General features: G+C 47.6%; 1 protein-coding gene across 3 annotated transcripts in view; it reads left to right on the plus strand.

Annotated features, from left to right (window-relative positions):
• PLTP (phospholipid transfer protein) overlaps positions 1-17,861 on the plus strand; it is a 215,076-nt gene that overhangs the window by 124,431 nt on the left and 72,784 nt on the right. For all 3 annotated transcript variants that reach the window (XM_085619372.1, XM_085619374.1, XM_085619373.1), the window contains exon 5: positions 17,487-17,642. In XM_085619372.1, the coding sequence (XP_085475498.1) occupies positions 17,487-17,642 (156 nt within the window). The remainder of the gene's footprint in view (positions 1-17,486; positions 17,643-17,861) is intronic.

Genomic DNA, 17,861 nt, shown 5'->3' on the forward strand with positions numbered 1-17,861 from the left:
ACCAGCCTTTCTCTCACATGATGGACGCCATACTACAGTCACCATTTATACAGCTAAACAGAGCACATGATGCATAGACATAAAAGAACTCTGCCAGTGCAGCTGACCTCTGCTACAAAAGCCATAATGTCAAAAAATGTCAGAACATCAATAATATTTGACATCTGTTACTTCATGTCAGTGCAGTTAATTTAGTTAATGCATTTGTTAAACAGTGAATACTTCTGGTTAAATGCCATAGAAAAGTGTTGGATCTCCATTAACAAAACCCAAACATATGCTCAACACTTTGGCAATGCACATTCATGATGTTAGAATGCAGAATAAGAAAAAGGGTCAAACATGCCGGTTATGTTCTTACTGCTGTGCAACAATGCGCCCATACCCATATTGTAGGAAGATGGCTCTGTATAAACTATACCAAGGTATGGTATAGTGTGCACAGAGTCCAGTGAATCCCCAAAGGTAGGCAGAGGTAAAAGTAGATAATACCTTACTCTCTATTTGTGGTAGTGTGGGTGAGCAGTAAGGCTTTATCAGAGGGTGGTGTTAAGCATTTATTGTACACATTCGGGCAATAAATTATTTCACACACGCAAAGACTGAACTCTGACCAATTTGTTTTGTATAAAAATATTTTTTAGTAGTATTTTATTTCTAGAACCAAGCCAGGCCTGGTACAGGTAAGTGTAATGGTACTTAGCAAGAATAATGCAGTTCAATACAGTTGAATACAATTGGTTTAGTTACAGGCAAGTCAATTGTTCATAAACAGTTGAAATTACTTTCCAGTTACTATTGAAATTACTATACAGTTATTATTGAAATACTTTTTAAGTTACTTTTCAGATTACTTTTCTTACTCAGTGTGGTATACCTAGACACCACATTGGGACATTTCCTGGATAAAAGGTAAGTAATGCAATTTGTTGGGGGCGCTAAAGAGCGCACAAGCAAGATGGCCGTACTTACGTGAGGCTCTTGCTGCCTGGGGACGCATCTCATCATAATCCTCTTCATAAGCCGAGTAATCGACCCACAAAAGCTCTGGAAAGTTGGATCAGAAACTCGCAGTCTTGCCTTGCAGCCGGTGGTGTGTCTGAAATCGGCTTAGACACCGAGATATACTCCTCCGTACTCAGCGATGCCATGACCCCAAGATGGGGGCCACACAAGCCATCTAGCTGCCCACATCGATACGGTGGGAGCCGGGGTCTCTGTGACCGGCAGATGGGAATGGCGCTGATGCAAAACAGAGGATCCGAGTTGGTGCGCTGAGTAACACACCCTGCCCCAGCCACGTGGCGCAGCCTGCCGACTCCTGCGTAACCCAACTGCAGGCGCAGACAGGCGCTACCCTCCCACCCCGGCGACCCGACAGAGCGTCTGCACCCATTGCTGCTGGCGCGGACTGCCATCGCCCTCACCTGATGACCTCCCTGGGGACGCTGTGGACAGAACGGGACACACCCGGTAAGTGGGAGTTGCCCATAAATAGTTTGCTGTGGGTGGGGGCGACCGCACTCACCTGCCCCCCCTCACCCTTCCGCCTCCATATCCTGAGCCTGAACCGCCAGACCTTGGCTGGAGGCACCCCACTCTGGGCCTGTCGCTGCTACTTGGGAGGTCAGGACCCACGTGGACTACAGCGGACTGCGAGGAGTGCCGTTTAGCCCCCCCTGCCTTAACCTCCTATACATGCCCAGGGTCTCCCGGCTGAGTGGAGACCGAATTAAAACGTCCCGAGGGGCCCTGCCGTCCACTGCACCCACTGGACTTGCTCTGCGTGTGCCTGGAGCCTATGGCGCCCGCATGACCAGGGAGGGCAAAAATAGCGCCTGCGTGTCAACATGGCAATCAGCGTCACTAGTGCCAAACATTCATCCCACCTCAAAGACTGCCTGGAATGCTTCTGATCACAAGGGGAGACTGCCGCATCGCCATTACCACTCTCTTAGAGATCACCCTTGTGACCCTCTGTGTCCGAGGCCGCCCGCTGTGCCAGAGGCCGCCACACGCCCCACGGCGCTTGCATAGACAACCACAGCTACATGCGTACAAACTGCCGCGCTCACCAAGACTAGGCGAGCTGGGACCTCTCTCCTGTTCGCCGCCTCTGGAACCGCAAGATATTTCCCACATCCTGCATGCAACTACGTTGTACACACACCTGGACAGGCGGAGCCATAAACCCACCTATCAGCATCGTGGCAAAAGAATCCACCTACAATCCTAAAAAACTGACCAACACACTCGAGTGCAAACCCTGCAACGAAGGTGATATCATCCCCGCTACAGCCTTGTGTAGGCGAAGCCACGCTCCTGCACCCTTATCATTTACTCTCTTCCCTACTCACTTCACCATACCAAGGGAAAATAACTGACACACAGGGAACGAAAATACAGTTCGAAGCTCACATATCATCCAGAACACAAAGTGAGACTGAGGAAAACACTACGGATGCTCCCACCACAGGAGCGCCCACATCAACAGACAACTTGAAATACCTCCTCCTCACCATGAAATCCAGCCTAACCTCCATAGAGGCCAAGATGGACTCCATGTGCACGTGCCTCGATAACGTCACGCACAAGACTGACCAGCACGAGGAGCGTATCAAGGACGCCGAGCAGCGCATCTTGGAACTAGAGGACACCTCCAATGAAAGCAAAGAGAAACTCTTGAATATGGAAAAAGTCCTGAAGGTCATTGCCGCCAAGAATGAGGACCAAGAATCTAGATCACATAGGAACAAATTGTGCATTCTTGGCATGCCAGCATCCACAAACACTGGCAAAATGGAGGAATACGTTGAGTGCCTCCTCACCACGCTGTTTGGCAAAGAAGTGTTTTCCGCGATGCTGATAGTAGAGCGAGCCCACAGGTCATTAGCCACCAGACCTCCACCAGGAGCCCCCCCAAGACTAATAATAGCGCAGATACTTAACTATCGAGACCATGACACCGCCCTACGACTGGCAAGGAAGAAGCAGAAACTATCTTTCGAGGGCACAGCAATATCAATATACCCAGACTTCACTATGGCCGTCTAGGAGGCTCACAGAAAATTTCTCCCTGCCAAGAAGAAGCTTCAGCAAGTGAGCATAGCATATGCCATGTTGTTCCCAGCGCATTTAAAAGTCACAAACCTTAACAAGCAGCATTTTTTTAACAGTCCTCAACATGTTAATGACTTTTTAAAGTCCTTGCCTAAGACACCCTCCGGCCAAGTGTCGCCAAGCAACTTGCACACCGCTGTTGCGGACCTCTCAGACATAGAATTATTGGCAAACCAAGACAAGATTACCAATAGACCGTGGACACCGCTTGCAGACAGGGGTCGATGGCCCTGTGCATTATATTCTGAACCCGCGTAGCAACAGACAGAATGCAACAACCTGCTGCACCTAGCCAAGCGGACATATTACACGATCCCATGCCAAAGAAACGGAACACTCAGCTATATAAGACATTCTATTTGTCCGTGAGCACCCTCGTACCATCGAGGAGACTCTGTGTCACCCTCTAGCCTACACCCAATAGGAAATCCCTAAACTGATTTGGTATTTTGATGTTACTAATGTTATTGTTATGTTATTGTTTGTTGCATCATCTGCGGCGTACCCCAAGGATCATCCCTCAGCCAGATATTGTTCCACATCTACATGGCCCTGCTCGCCCACGTCGCCAGACTGCACAACCTCAACATCATCTCCTACGCCGACGACACACAGCTGATCCTCTCCCTCACCAAGGACCCCCTCACCGCCAAGACCAACCTCCATGAAGGAGTGAAAGCAATCGCCGAATGGATGAAGAACAGCCGTCTGAAGCTGAACTCGGACAAGATGGAGGTCCTCATCCTCAGCTCTACCCCCTCAGCCTGGGATGACTCCTGGTGGGTGACTGCCTTGGGAGCAGCACCAACGCCCACTGACCACGCACGCAACCGGAGGTTCGTCCTCGACTCAACACTCTCCATGACCAAGCAAGTCAATGCCATCTTATCCTCCTTCTTCATCACCCTCCGCATGCTCCGCAAGATCTACAGGTGGATCCCCACCGACACAAGAAAAACGGTCACCCAGGCCCTCGTCAGCAGCAGGCTGGACTACGGAAACGCTCTCTATGTGGGAGCCCCGGCCAAACTGCTGAAACGACTGCAACGGATACAGAACGCCTCGGCCCGCCTGATCCTCGAGATCCCTCGACACAGCCACATCACACTCCACCTGAGAGACCTGCACTGGCTGCCCGTCAACAAGATGATCACCTTCAAGCTCCTCACCCACGCACACAAGGCACTCCACGACACCGGACCAGCATACCTCAACAGATGACTCACCTTCTACACCCCGAACCGCCAGCTCTGCTCCGCCGACCGCGCCCTTGCCACCATCCCCTGCATCCGAAGAGCGACCTCAAGCTGCAGATCGTTCTCCTACCTCGCCGCCAAGACCTGGAACACCCTCCCCATCCTCCTACGGCAGACACAAGACCTACTAACCTTCAGGAGGCTACTCAAGACCTGGCTGTTCGAGCAGTAGCAGCACACCCCCTCCCCCCCCCCCTCCCAGCGCCTTGAGACCCTCACGGGTGAGTAGTGCACTCTACAAATTCCTTGATTGATTGATTGATTGATTGGTCCCCTGTTGGGAGCACTGTTACGGGTAAGGCAGGGAAGGGTGGGAGGGCTAAGCACCACAGCAGGATTGGGCTGCTGATGTTGGGGGGGGGGGGTAATTTATTTAAGGAACACCGCTTGAAAAAGCCGTTTTGACAAACCACATAGACATAACTCGACTGCATGACATGGTTATGACACTCAATGCCCTGAACCGACAACACCACCGGTACGACTCAGCCTTACCTCCCTAGTTACAATCTCTTGACATGGAATGTGCATGGCCTGGGTAACCCCCGGAAGCGAAGGCACATTTTGCCGTACGTAGACAGACACAACATGCAACGCGCCATGCTGCAAGAGACGCACCTCAGCCCAGTAGCCGTACCCTCATTCATGGCCCGATGGGCAGCTCACCGCAGCTTATCCTCTTTCTCCACATATGCAAGAGGTACCACCTTACTGGTTAAATGTACTCTCCCATACACCGCCATAGGCTCCTACTCTGATCCAACAGGACAATACTGCATCCTTTGGGGGCGACTAGCTTCCCAATCCATCACATTCATCAGCTGTTATAGCCCCAATACTGATGACTCCGAATTCTTTCATATTTTGGGGGGGAAGATCCTAGACATTAGGTCAACACACGTGGTCTGGGGGCGACTTTAACCTTACACTGGATCGAACAATGGATCGCTCGCACCCACAGCCGCACCACTATTTTAACGCCCAACGCTACCTCAAAAACATCGTTACAGACCACGGGATGATTGAGCCTTGGCAATATCTCCCCCCAACAGCAGAGAAGGCACCTGTTACTCTACAGTGCACGCCTCATGGTCACGCATTGATGAGTGGCTTCTATCCAGAGGTCTGACATCCTGGATAACTCGAGTCACATACCTGCCGCGCACCTACTCAGACCACTCGCCCATCCTGATGACTCTCACTCCCCCCAACATAGACTCGCCATACAAATCCTGGCACCTACCTACACATGCAATGTTTGATCCTGTCTTCAAGTCAGAACTAGAACAGGAGATAGAGGACTTCTTTCCCCGCAACTTACAGTCCGTGCCGCAGTACGCTACGGTATGGGAGGCATTCAAAGTCACCATCTGTGGGGTTTGCATTGCCAAGAGCGGAAGGATATTAAAAGATATCTGCTCTACTCTTCTCAATTTGGAAAAAGATCTTAAGCCCTTAGATGCCCAAATGCACGAGACACCCTCCCCAAACGTGCAGGCGAAAATAAAAGGGACAATGACTGGATATCAAGAGACCGCGGAAAGAGAGTGCAAATTCAGGGGAAAATATCATCAGGCCGGGCAATATGGTGAGGGAGAAAGACCAGGGAAAGCGCTCGAGCAATAATCCGACCACCCAGGTTTTCGAACACAATACTTAAAATACTTGACGACGAGGTCCACGCACACAGAGGCACCCCAGACATCTTAGCAGTATTTCAGAGGTTTTACAGCACATTATACAAGTCTCACAGGACACAGCCGGTAGATTTTACCGCTTTCTTTGAAGACACGGCAATCAGGTGACTAGATGCCCAATGGGAGTTTCTTTTGGCCGACTTTGAAGTCGATGAGATAAGAGCTGCGATCACGCAGTTACAATCTGGCTGAGCTCCCGGCCGTAACGGCCTCACAGCTGAATTTTATAAAACTTTCAGCTCCCCCCTCATTTCAGTCCTCCGACAGGTCTACAAAGAAGCTACGGATACAGGAACCCTTCCCCAGATGATGCGCGAAGCGCTCCTCATCTCCCTCCAAAAGCCTGGTAAATGCGCAGGCCAGTGCGACTCGTACAGGCCGCTCTCCCTCATCAACGTCGATGCGAAACTCCTGGCCAAGATTTTTCTCAAACTGCATCAGCCTCCTCATGACCGCCCTGGTGCTGCAGGACCAGTCAGGCTTCATCCCCGGCAGGACTACATCACAAAACCTCTGCACCTTATTTGCAGTCCTACAGGACATAGACCCAGATGCAAATGCGGCGGCCGTCTTCCTTGACGCGACCAAAGCCTTTGATTCCCTTGAATGGGATTACCTAGCCTTTGTATTATGATTGATGGGATTCCCTATACCCTTCCTGACCTGGATCCAACTACTATACACCAATTTACAGGCCAGCATACTGATGAATGGCATCCGCTCACCAGCTTTCAGCATTGCTAGGGGAATGAGGCAAAGGTGTCCGCTGTCGCCGCTCCTCTTTGCCCTTGCAATAGAGCCCCTAGCATCTAAATTACACCAGCACCACAGAGAACATGCCCTCATTTATCCCGAGTGGCAACTGTTAATCTCACTATACGCAGATGACCTCACCCTCTACCTCCGCAATCCGGCAGATAGCCTAAACCCGATACTACGGGTACTGATACTTTTTGGGAGTCTCTCCGGCATCCAGATAAACTAGAGTAAATCTCAAATATTCCCTCTCACCGCGGCAACTCTGAAATTTGATCCAAATTACCCCCTCACCTGATGTGCAGACACAGTCACATACTTAGGTATTGTAGTAACTAGGGACAGGGAGGAATTGATGAGAGCCAACTACGGGAGAGCACTAGATCTCCTGACCGACAAGATCACCAGATGGATTGCAATGCCAATCTCCCTGGCAGGAAGGACTTCATTAACAAAAATGGTAATTCTCCCCAAGCTCCTATACTTATTTATTAACATACCATATGCCCCCAGCAGATACTTCTTCAAAACTCTGAAATCCCAGCGTATCCGTCTCACCTGGGGAGGAAAACAACCAAAACTAAAATGGGACACCCTCACTCACCCATTTGCTGCCGGAGGATTTGAGATCCCTGACATGAAATTATATTTCAATTGCGCACAGGCCCACTATGCAGCGTTCTGGATAGACTCTCCACCCTACTTGGCCCACCCAGCGGTGGAACATGGATATATGGCCCCAACCCCATATTCGGCCTATCATAGCTCAACTGTCACCCATAAGCACGCTACCCTGACCACAGTCGAGGAGTGCACAAACCACGCTTGGAGAGATTTGGCTTGCCGCCTTAAACTTGACTTATTATATTCCCCCCTGCTGCCTCTTCAGGGCAGACAAGACCTCCCCATCACACAGGAGGGAGGCTGCTGACAAATGTTCCGAAAACTCTCGGTCGTAAACTGGGGTGACCTGTATAAAACGTGAAATTCCGCACCTGAGAGGAGTTCTTTGGAAGTAAACTACCCACAGCTCTTGAACTTTTTCTGTATGTCAGATTGCGTCAGGACGTCAAGTCCACTACCCCAGACTTCCCACATGAACCCCCCACCATGGGCCCCTTGCACAACCTCCTTCAGAAAGACACTCCCACACATGTAGTATCCATGTTATACCGGACCACCCAAATAGACAGCCCACGCACAGCCCCCTCCACGCGAACACACTGGGAGGAGGAACTACACCTCCGTTTAACTGACGAACAATGGACTTATTGCTGTCAACAGACGGGCAAAGTGTCAGTCAGCAGCAGACTGCAACTGATCCATTACAAGTAATTGCACCGTCTATACTATATGCCTGCAAACCCTATGCGCTTCCACTTAAGAGATACTGATTGTTGTGACAGATGCGGTAGAGAGGGTGCTGGCTTTTGCCATTTAGCCTGGGACTGGGGAGAGGTACTAGAGGCACTCGACCAGATGACTGGAATTCACATACCTGACTCTCCACTCACTACACTGCTGAGTTACCCTAAGGATCTTGATGCCCGATTCAGACGGTTCATATCACAGGCGCTTTTACTGGCCAAAAGCACAGTGGCGTGCAGATGGGGGAGAGGGAGAGCACCCAAATTTAAAGAATGGTTCAAAGATCTAATATTTTGTCAAGAACAACAACATACATACGTTGAACTGTTACCACCATCGTCCCGCCCAAGAGACATTTGAGACCCCTAACAAATGTATCTCTTTGCGCAATCAAACACTGATGATACTGAGAGGGGAGAGATGGGAAATGATTGACCACAGAATCTTAAGGGGAACGTATGGAGTCCTGATGAATCCTGGGGCTACTAGCAGCACAACTTTGTCACAGCTTGCTGCGGCCGGGCACTACAGACTGTCAGCACAAATACCATGTCAACAATGTAGTCATCTGTAAATGTGGTAATGGAACGATTTGAAATGTTGCGGGAACGGAGTTCACATGTTTTATTTTTTTATTGTACAAACAAAACCAATAAAACAGATTTAAAACAAAAAAAAAGTAATGTAATTTGTTATCAAAACACACTTGTATGACTTTTCATAGAATTTCCAACTCCACACTTAGAACTTTTTTACAGAAAAGCAGTCAATGCAATCCTATAGGAGGAAATTAAGTTATCGGTTTACAGGTAAGTACTTGGTTTTGGGAGTTGAGTTTCTGGGGTTAGAACAAGGTTTCCCCCAGGGTCAAGGATGCACTCTCAAACCACCCTCAGCAGCACTAGGGCGGCCGGGTGCAGAGTGCTGAGGCCCAATGTTATCCAATGGGGGATAGGGGGACTTCCAGTTGGTGGCTGGTCACGAGCAGGCCAAAAGGTTGTGGGAGCAAAGCTCCTGGAATTAAGCTCAGGGCAAAGGGGGGGGGGGGTTCAAGTTAGCACACAAAGTGCACCCACAGCGGCACAGTGGGGGCCGGGGGCAGGGTGCTGTTTTGGCATCGGGTGCCCTGTTGTTTTCAATGGGGGTTCTCTGGTTGCAACAAATACTGCAGGCTCGGGGACGAAGATCTTCTGGAGGTGACCACCGGTTGGAGAGGTAAGTTTGGATGTCCTGGGATGACGGTACCCAGTCGGTTGGGCCACCCAAGGCCATGGGGCATCGACAGCAGGGGGTGTCTTATGGCTTTGGGTTTTTCTTGCTGGCTCCAGTCGCGGTGTGGGATTCTCCAGAAAGGGGCTGCAGGTGTCGGCTGGAGACTTAAGGTAGGTCAGGGATCACTGGATTCCCAGCACAGGATCGCCGGGTAGACCTCCTCGTGGTGTTGGGCCACTCGAATTCAGGCCATGGGCGTCGGATGCAGAGTGGTGCAGACTCGCGGATTTGGCTGGACCCAGAGTCTGTTGATGAGCAAATCCGGTGCTCACAGGAGACAAAGTCTTTGTGGTGAAAGCAGGGCAGGTCCCATGGGTTCTGGGGGGCTGCTGGTTGCAGGTCACGCCAGGATTCTGCTGAAGCAGGTCGAGGTCGAGACAGGCCGATAGGGCTGGGGCCATGTCAGTTGGTGTCCTCCTCTTCTGCCTTCAGCAGGGGTCTTCAGTCCTTCTTCTTGTTTCATCTTGTTTGCAGAGGCAAGGCTTAGGGTAGCCCCTAAATACTAAATTTAGTGATGTTTCATGTAGGTACAGGTTGGGACCAATGGGTCCCTTACTTGGGGTGGGTACATTCCCTATTATGCCACCCTCCAGTGGGAGGGTGGCATAAGCCTCACTCAGGGTGGCTGGGTCCCCCATCTTCAAGATGGCGGGAACTGAGAGTTGTGCTTCAACTCGCTTCCCCCACCTGAGAGGTGGGGTTGGCAAAGGTGGGCACATCTCTCCTCCTATCTTGGTTTTCCTGCCGATTCTCCTGCCCAAAGTGGGGGTCAGAACCAGCGAGAGCTAGTTGCTGGGAGCAGCAAATGGCTGGGTCAGCTTACATAGGTGGCAAGCCTTTGAAGCTTCCCCTGCCCATCCTGGGAGAGGAGGCTTGGCACCTCGACCCAGGATGTGCTTTGTTTCAGGACCCCGTGAGCGGCATGCTCCCGCCCTTGGGGTCCAGAAACATGTCCGATGGTGCAGCTGGCGAGCAGCCATTCACCTCAGCTAGAGTCAGGTTGTTTTTCAGGGGGCATCTCTAAGATGCCCTCGGAGTGCATTTTGCATTAAATCCCACATTGGCATCAGTGTGGGTTTAATGTGCTGAGGAGTTTGATATTAAACTTCCCAGTTTTCAGTAAAACCTTTATGGTGTTGTGGAGTTCGTAATGACAACTCCCAGACCATATACACTTTGTGGCTTTTACTGCACTTACAATGTCTACAAATGGACTTAGACACTGTTGGGGTACAGAGCTCATGCACCTGTACCCTCACCAGTGGTCTAGTGCACCTAGCTAGAGGGGTGGCTTACCTATGTCATGGCAGTGGATTGTAGGAATGGCACACAGTGATGTGTGCCATGTCGACACTTCACTTTGCTGTCCACCAAAACACTCAGCCTGCAATGGCAGTGTGTGTGTGTGTGTGTTAAGGTATAGGGCATCTAAGGGTGGTATAATAGGCGCTTAAGCCCTTAGAGACCTTTCCAGGTCACAGTGCCCTTGGTACCCATGGTACCTTTCACAAGGGACTTACATGTGGCCAGAGTTGCCAATTGGGTGGGCAACAGTATAGATTTAGGGAAAGAACATAGGTCCTTGGTACCTGGTTGGCAGGAACCCAGGGCACACTTAGCCAAATAGCATCAATAGCAGGCAAAAAGTGTGGAGAACAATGCAAAAAGGGGCACTTACCTACACTTATCCACAAAAGAAAGAACAGAGTAATATAAACTTTGCACTTAGTTAATTAAAATTTGTCCATGCTTGCTAAAGTGCAGAGAATCATGGATGATAACTGGGAAGAAGAATATATATATATCTCGATTTGATGCATCTTCATGAACCTTTCCAGAATAGAAGTTTTTTCACCTCAGCTTCTTCTTCGAAAGAATCCGGGTGAACCATCAAGCAGGGACCAACATAAAGGGAGTTCCCAAAATGTAACAGTGATATTGCAAAAATGACTGATAAGAATGACACCAAAATTAGCAGACTACTAGATCTTGGTTTAGGAAGTGTGCTCTCTGTGATTTTTTGTATATCAGTTCAGTAGTTTTTTTTTTTAATTAAGGTTCCGCAGATCCTACCACACACGGATATGTTGGCTGTGACTAACCACAGTGGATCCGTAATCTGCGAGGTCTACTGTGCGTTGCGATTGTGATTGCTCTTCTCATCCCCCAAAATAAAATTTAATTAGATATAAAAGAGCAGGGTAGAGGTGTCCTGACACCCTGGGGTCAAAATTAAAAATATGTTTTAACCGCAAATCCACCCCAACGCCCTTTGTGGAACACTGCAGATTTGTGGTGGAGCAGAAGATCTGTGACGCAACAAAAAAAGTAAAAAAGTAGGGGGTTGGGTGCAAACGGGTGGTTGGGCGCCAGGCCTTGCCGAGGGCCACGTCCTGTGCTGAACCCCTTGCAGGTTTCAGCCAGATACCGTGCGAAGGGGGGGGGGGGGGGAGTTGGGCACATGCAGGGGTTTATTTGCAAGGCCTATACACAAGCCAGGTACTGCGTCCAACCCCACACTGTGTACGGCCTTAGACATTTTACTTCACAATAAAAAAAAAACATAGAAATTCCTCGTAAAATCCAAAGGTTAAAAAGGGATGTTATCTTTAGGAATTGTAATGATAACTTACTTTTCATTAAAAAAAACTTAGAACTTCACTGATAAGAACAAAGTTTAAAGGGAACGTAAATTTTAGGTGAAAATCTCAGTTACAACATACCATTTTAAACCACTGAAATTCACCAGTCATAGTTATCTCAAGTAACTATAACTTGTGCCCTAAAGTTACTATCACTCGAGCCATCGCCATGCACTGGTGATTACCTCCCATATTTCATCACTCATGACATGATCTATGACATCATTTATAACATCACTGCAGAACTGAAATAACATCATTGATAACAGCACTGTACATGACTAGAGCGTGAAGACTAGGGCACGAGTTATTACGCGACATATGTATATCTAGTGAATTTCAGTGGTTTTGTTAGTTTAAAACTGTATGTTATAAATGACATTTTCACCTAACAATAATGTCCCATTAACCTTTTGTATTTTTTCAGTGAATATATATATATATATATATTCACTGAAAAAACCATAGGTTTCACACATGTTATAGTTAGCGGAAATTTTACTGATAAAAAACCAATGAAATTCCCCCGTTATAGTTAGTGCAGGCAACTATAACTCACGCGACCGCAATCTTCTGCTGATGCTAATACTGTATTTAGACACTTATTTGCCCATGTCTTCTTCCATAAATTTTTAGCTATACATATATTAGAAATATTTTTTTTTCATAAAGACACATATGTCATCAGCAGAAGATTGCGGTCGCGTGAGTTATAGTTGCCTGCACTAACTATAACGGGGGAATTTCATTGGTTTTTTATCAGTAAAATTTCCGCTAACTATAACATGTCTGAAACCTATGGTTTTTTCAGTGAATTTGCAAGGTTTTTTAAATGCTAATTCCTAACTATAACGTGTGTGAAACCTATGGTTTTTTCAGTGAATTTGTACGGTTTTTTAAATGCTAAGTTACTTTACGCCATTCGTGGCGTGCACGCCCACTTAACGCAGTTCGTTCCGTGCGCGCACGGTGCGCTTCGCGCACCGTGCGCGCACGGTGAGCACGCGGTGCGCTTTGCGCACCGCGCGCCCACTTTACGCAGTTAGTGCCATACACGCAAGGTGGGCACGCAGTGCGCTACGCGCACCGCGTGCCCAAGTTACGCACCGTGCGCACATGGAGGACATATTATGCGCTTCCTTGTGATAGGTAATCTGTTAAATTTAATTTGTAAGTGATGACAATAATATGCCATGCACAGAGAGTGTTTTTTTTTTTTATTAAAATTTTTAGCGTAAGCGCACCATACGCGTACGGTAAGCGTAATCGGCGAAATTTTCAAAAAATAAAAATTTACCGTTTTTGGCCTTTGAGGACTCAACTAACATGGCTATGTGCATGGGCGCTGTCTAAACAGCCCCTTTATATGTTTTTTGCCTTTGTTTACAGCCCCCCCTCAGAGTGCGAGAGAGAAAATGGCGGCCGCCGCTTCCTGGTTTCGACCGATTCAAATGTTTACTTAGATGTAACAGCCAATCAGAATCGCGCTCGCGCACGCCACCGTAAGCGTACCGTAAGCTGGCTCAGATATATATATTGATTTAAAAGCTATTTTCTCAGAATCTACTGAACAGATTTACACCAAACCTACAAAAGGCACTTCCTTGACCTAGGGACTATCTCTCTGCCAAATTTCTAGTAATTCTGTTCAGCCGTTCGGGCTGTAGCCCTGTCTAAAGGTCCTATGGAAAAATGCATGGGAAAAATGCGTTTTGGGACCCCCCTTTTATCTCAGCCCCCGCTTGACGAATCCCCCCGAGACTTTCAGGGTAGGAGCGGAGCGTAGCGCCCCACCTATTTTGAGAAATTCGCGAGGATTCGTCAACCGGCGCCAAAGTTATTCAAAATAGAATGTTGCGGATTTCCTATGGAAAAGGGGTCCTAACTATAACTACCTACTGGCGACCGCCAGTAGGTAATATGGATCAACACATGGTAGCTCAAGATAGAGACGCACTCGGACTCTGGCGTAAGGTTACCAGCCTTTATTTCATCAGGTACGGACAAGTATCCCATGTAGGTGAGTTATGCAGCTACCATGTGTTGATCCATTGTCAGGCGGAGGCTCATCCGCCAGAGACTGCACCACCCCAGGATTACGAGGGGGCCACGAGGAAGAGATTTACTGTCCTCAAGTGGGGCGACGACGCAGGATTGAGGGCAGGCGATCATGTGGGGGTCCACCCAGGGCTTCACATGCAGTTATTAGTGTGCTGGATTTTAACTGAATGTTGCGGCACTACAACTCCCACAAGTCTCTACGAATTGAAGGCGGGACTTTTTACATATTTTGGGAGTTCGCCCACGACAGCACGAACTTTCCACATATCCCCTGACGAAGAGGAAACTCGAAACGCGTAGGGAGCAAGGATAGCTGCATAACTCACCTACATGGGATACTTGTCCGTACCTGATGAAATAAAGGCTGGTAACCTTACGCCAGAGTCCGAGTGCGTCTCTATCTTGAGCTACCATGTGTTGATCCATTGTCAGGCGGAGGCTCATCCGCCAGAGACTGCACCACCCCAGGATTACGAGGGGACCACGAGGAAGAGATTTACTGTCCTCAAGTGGGGCGACGACGCAGGATTGAGGGCAGGCGATCATGTGGGGGTCCACCCAGGGCTTCACATGCAGTTATTAGTGCGCTGGATTTTAACTGAATGTTGCGGCACTACAACTCCCACAAGTCTCTACGAATTGAAGGCGGGACTTTGTACATATTTTGGGAGTTCGCCCACGACAGCACGAACTTTCCACATATCCCCTGACGAAGAGGAAACTCGAAACGCGTAGGGAGCAAGGAAAGCTGCATAACTCACCTACATGGGATACTTGTCCGTACCTGATGAAATAAAGGCTGGTAACCTTACGCCAGAGTCCGAGTGCGTCTCTATCTTGAGCTACCATGTGTTGATCCATATATATATATATATATATATATCCCAGTGGCGGTTGTCACGTGGTAGTTCTAGGTAGTATGGCTTTTCCATAGGAAATACCTTTTTCTGTTGCTAATAACTTTAGCACTGTTTAACAAATCTCCATGAACCTTTCAATAAAAGTGCTACTTTTTGACTAGTTTGTGCATGGAAAGATGAAAAGTTTTGGGGTGATCTGTCAAGCAGGGAACAGAGAAAAGGGGAGAGGGTCCCAAAACACATTTTTCCCATCCATTTTTCTATTGGAACTTTAGACACAACTAACGCCCAAACCTCTGAACAGATTCACACCAAATTTGGTAGAAAGCTAGATCTTGGTCCAGAAAGAGTGCTGTTTGTGTTTTGGTTTAAAACCGTTCAGTAATTTTACAGAAATAAAGGTGAAAAAATTGAATATATCACATTGCTGAGGATCCGAGGAGCCGACAGATCTCATCCCAAGATCAGATGGGCTGCCACCATCTCATCCAGGAAGTGGTGGCAGCCATTTTAGGACTTGAGACTCAGTTTCAAGTCCTAAATAAAACACACAAAAACACATAGGGGCATCGTATGGATACCCTGACCCCTTAGGCCTGGTGGTGAGGTCCCTGAGGGACCCAACCTGGTCCAAAATGTTTTTTTGTTTCTTTTGCCACAAATTCACAGTGGATCCACAAATCATGGGTAAATTAAAAATAAAAAACACACTAAGTGCAGGATCCCACTCTTGTTTTATTAAACCCCATAGGGTGGGCCAAGGCCCCGGGGTGATGCGCATGTTTTGGGTGTTTTTTGGAGAGGTTGGGTGCATGGCCTCCCTCCCGAGCCGAATAAGGCCCCAGGAACCCCATCCCCTGAGCCAAAATGCTAAAAAAGGGGAGAAGGGTCCCTCTGCACCTTCCCCGAGCCTATATTTATCTCAAGGAACTATAACACGATTCCTAACATAACTATAACTCGCACATTCACCATGCACTGCTATTTACCCCACATATTACATCACTCATACAATCTATGATATCACTGTAACATTTGCAATTAAATTACTAATGAGAAAACTGTGCATGGCGGGAGGGCAAGTGATAGCTACTTTAGAACATGAGTTATAGTTTCATGAGATGGCTATACCTGGTGAATTTCAGTGGTTTTTAGAGTTTAACACGCTACGTTGTTACTGAACATTTCACCTAACTATAACATTGCTTTAACACATATACATAATATATATAAATATACATACACACACACACAAACACACCACCAACACCATCTACAAACCAACTATCTTTTAATGGGTGGAACATGCAGGATCGTTTATATTACTGCTTCAAAAACTAAACGGGCATCACCAAAAGCCATTTGACAACCACAAATGTTACAAAATCTGCCGACATTGTTAGTCATCCTGAAGAAACAAAAAAACATTTTAGTAAAACACATTGGCCACCTGTGGAGGGCAGGATAAAAGGGAAGAATTTTCTTCATGGTGAAAATTACATCTGAAGGAAAAGGCCAGGGTATACACAGAAAATACCCTCCCCAACCCCCCAAATTTCCATCACTCTCCATCAAGGACTCCTTAAAATTGCTGGACATCACACTGGACTCAAATCTGAATATGCAACCTCACATAAAAGCTGCAACCAGAAGCGCCAACCAATATCTGCATGTTCTCAGAAAACTAAAACCCTTCATACCGCTAGGAGACCTTAAAACGGTGGTTCAATCTCTAGTGCTATATAGACTGGACTATGGGAATGCTTCGCTCATAGGCCTACCAAAAGCCAGCCTAGCCCCAATGAACATGACAATTAATGCAGCAGCAGGACTCTTAACAGGCACACAACGTTATGATTGAATGTCCCCTTCATAACACGCAAAGATCTACATAATTCTGGTCCAAAATACTTGGTGAATAGGATCAGTAGAAAGGAAAGCTCCAGGGCACAGTTTCTCTGGACATGCTCCAAAATTATGGAACTTCCTTCCACCTACAACGAGAACAAGTATCTCTTTAGGGCTCTTCAAGAAGGAAGTTAAAGCCTCACTACTAGAAAAACATGTGGCAAAAGAGAACTCGTCTGAAATCAGCATCCACCAGATTCAATACTGAATACTATTGTTTTTGCCAGCACTTTGAACTCTATACATGAGAACTCTGGTGAAACTGATATTTACCCTTTGCGATATAATATACAATTGTGTTATACCCGACTCTTCGAACTCTATGTACAGCATATCTTAAGTCTCTAAGTTCTTTACTGTAACGCAACCCTCATCAGCTCTCCTTGTACAGCGCTCTGATACCGTAATGGTCATGTTTGCGTTCTCTAAAACGCTATAAATAAAATAAATAGTATAAGCAGATGACACTTGATGATTGGTTATTTGAGCTGCAGTGCTTCAATTTGTGGGATGCACTGAACACATCCTGGTTTCTTTATCCTTCAGTTATGATATAGGTACCATCAATGCTTCAGCTGAAGGAGTCAACATCAAGACCCAGCTCCAATTGTCAAAGGATGTGGCTGGTCGGCTCAAAATTTCGAATATCACTTGTGATGCCTCCATCGCCAAAATGCAGGCTGGCTTCAGCGGTACCCTGAAGTATGTATCAATAGCAGTGACCAAGCACCAGCAATAAATATTCTCTTCTCATATTTCTTCTTCATTAAAGAGCATTGTAAAGGACACATTTTGTTTCTACCTCACATTATATAGGTTAGGATAAACAATGCAGTACTCATACAGGTCTGTATTTAAATTGGGACGCAGGAGTGGTGTACAGGGGGAAATTACGACCTTTGTCAGCAGGCTAGCCTTTGG

This window comes from Triturus cristatus, chromosome 7 (assembly GCF_964204655.1).
Source record: "Triturus cristatus chromosome 7, aTriCri1.1, whole genome shotgun sequence".
Classification (NCBI taxonomy): domain Eukaryota; kingdom Metazoa; phylum Chordata; class Amphibia; order Caudata; family Salamandridae; genus Triturus; species Triturus cristatus.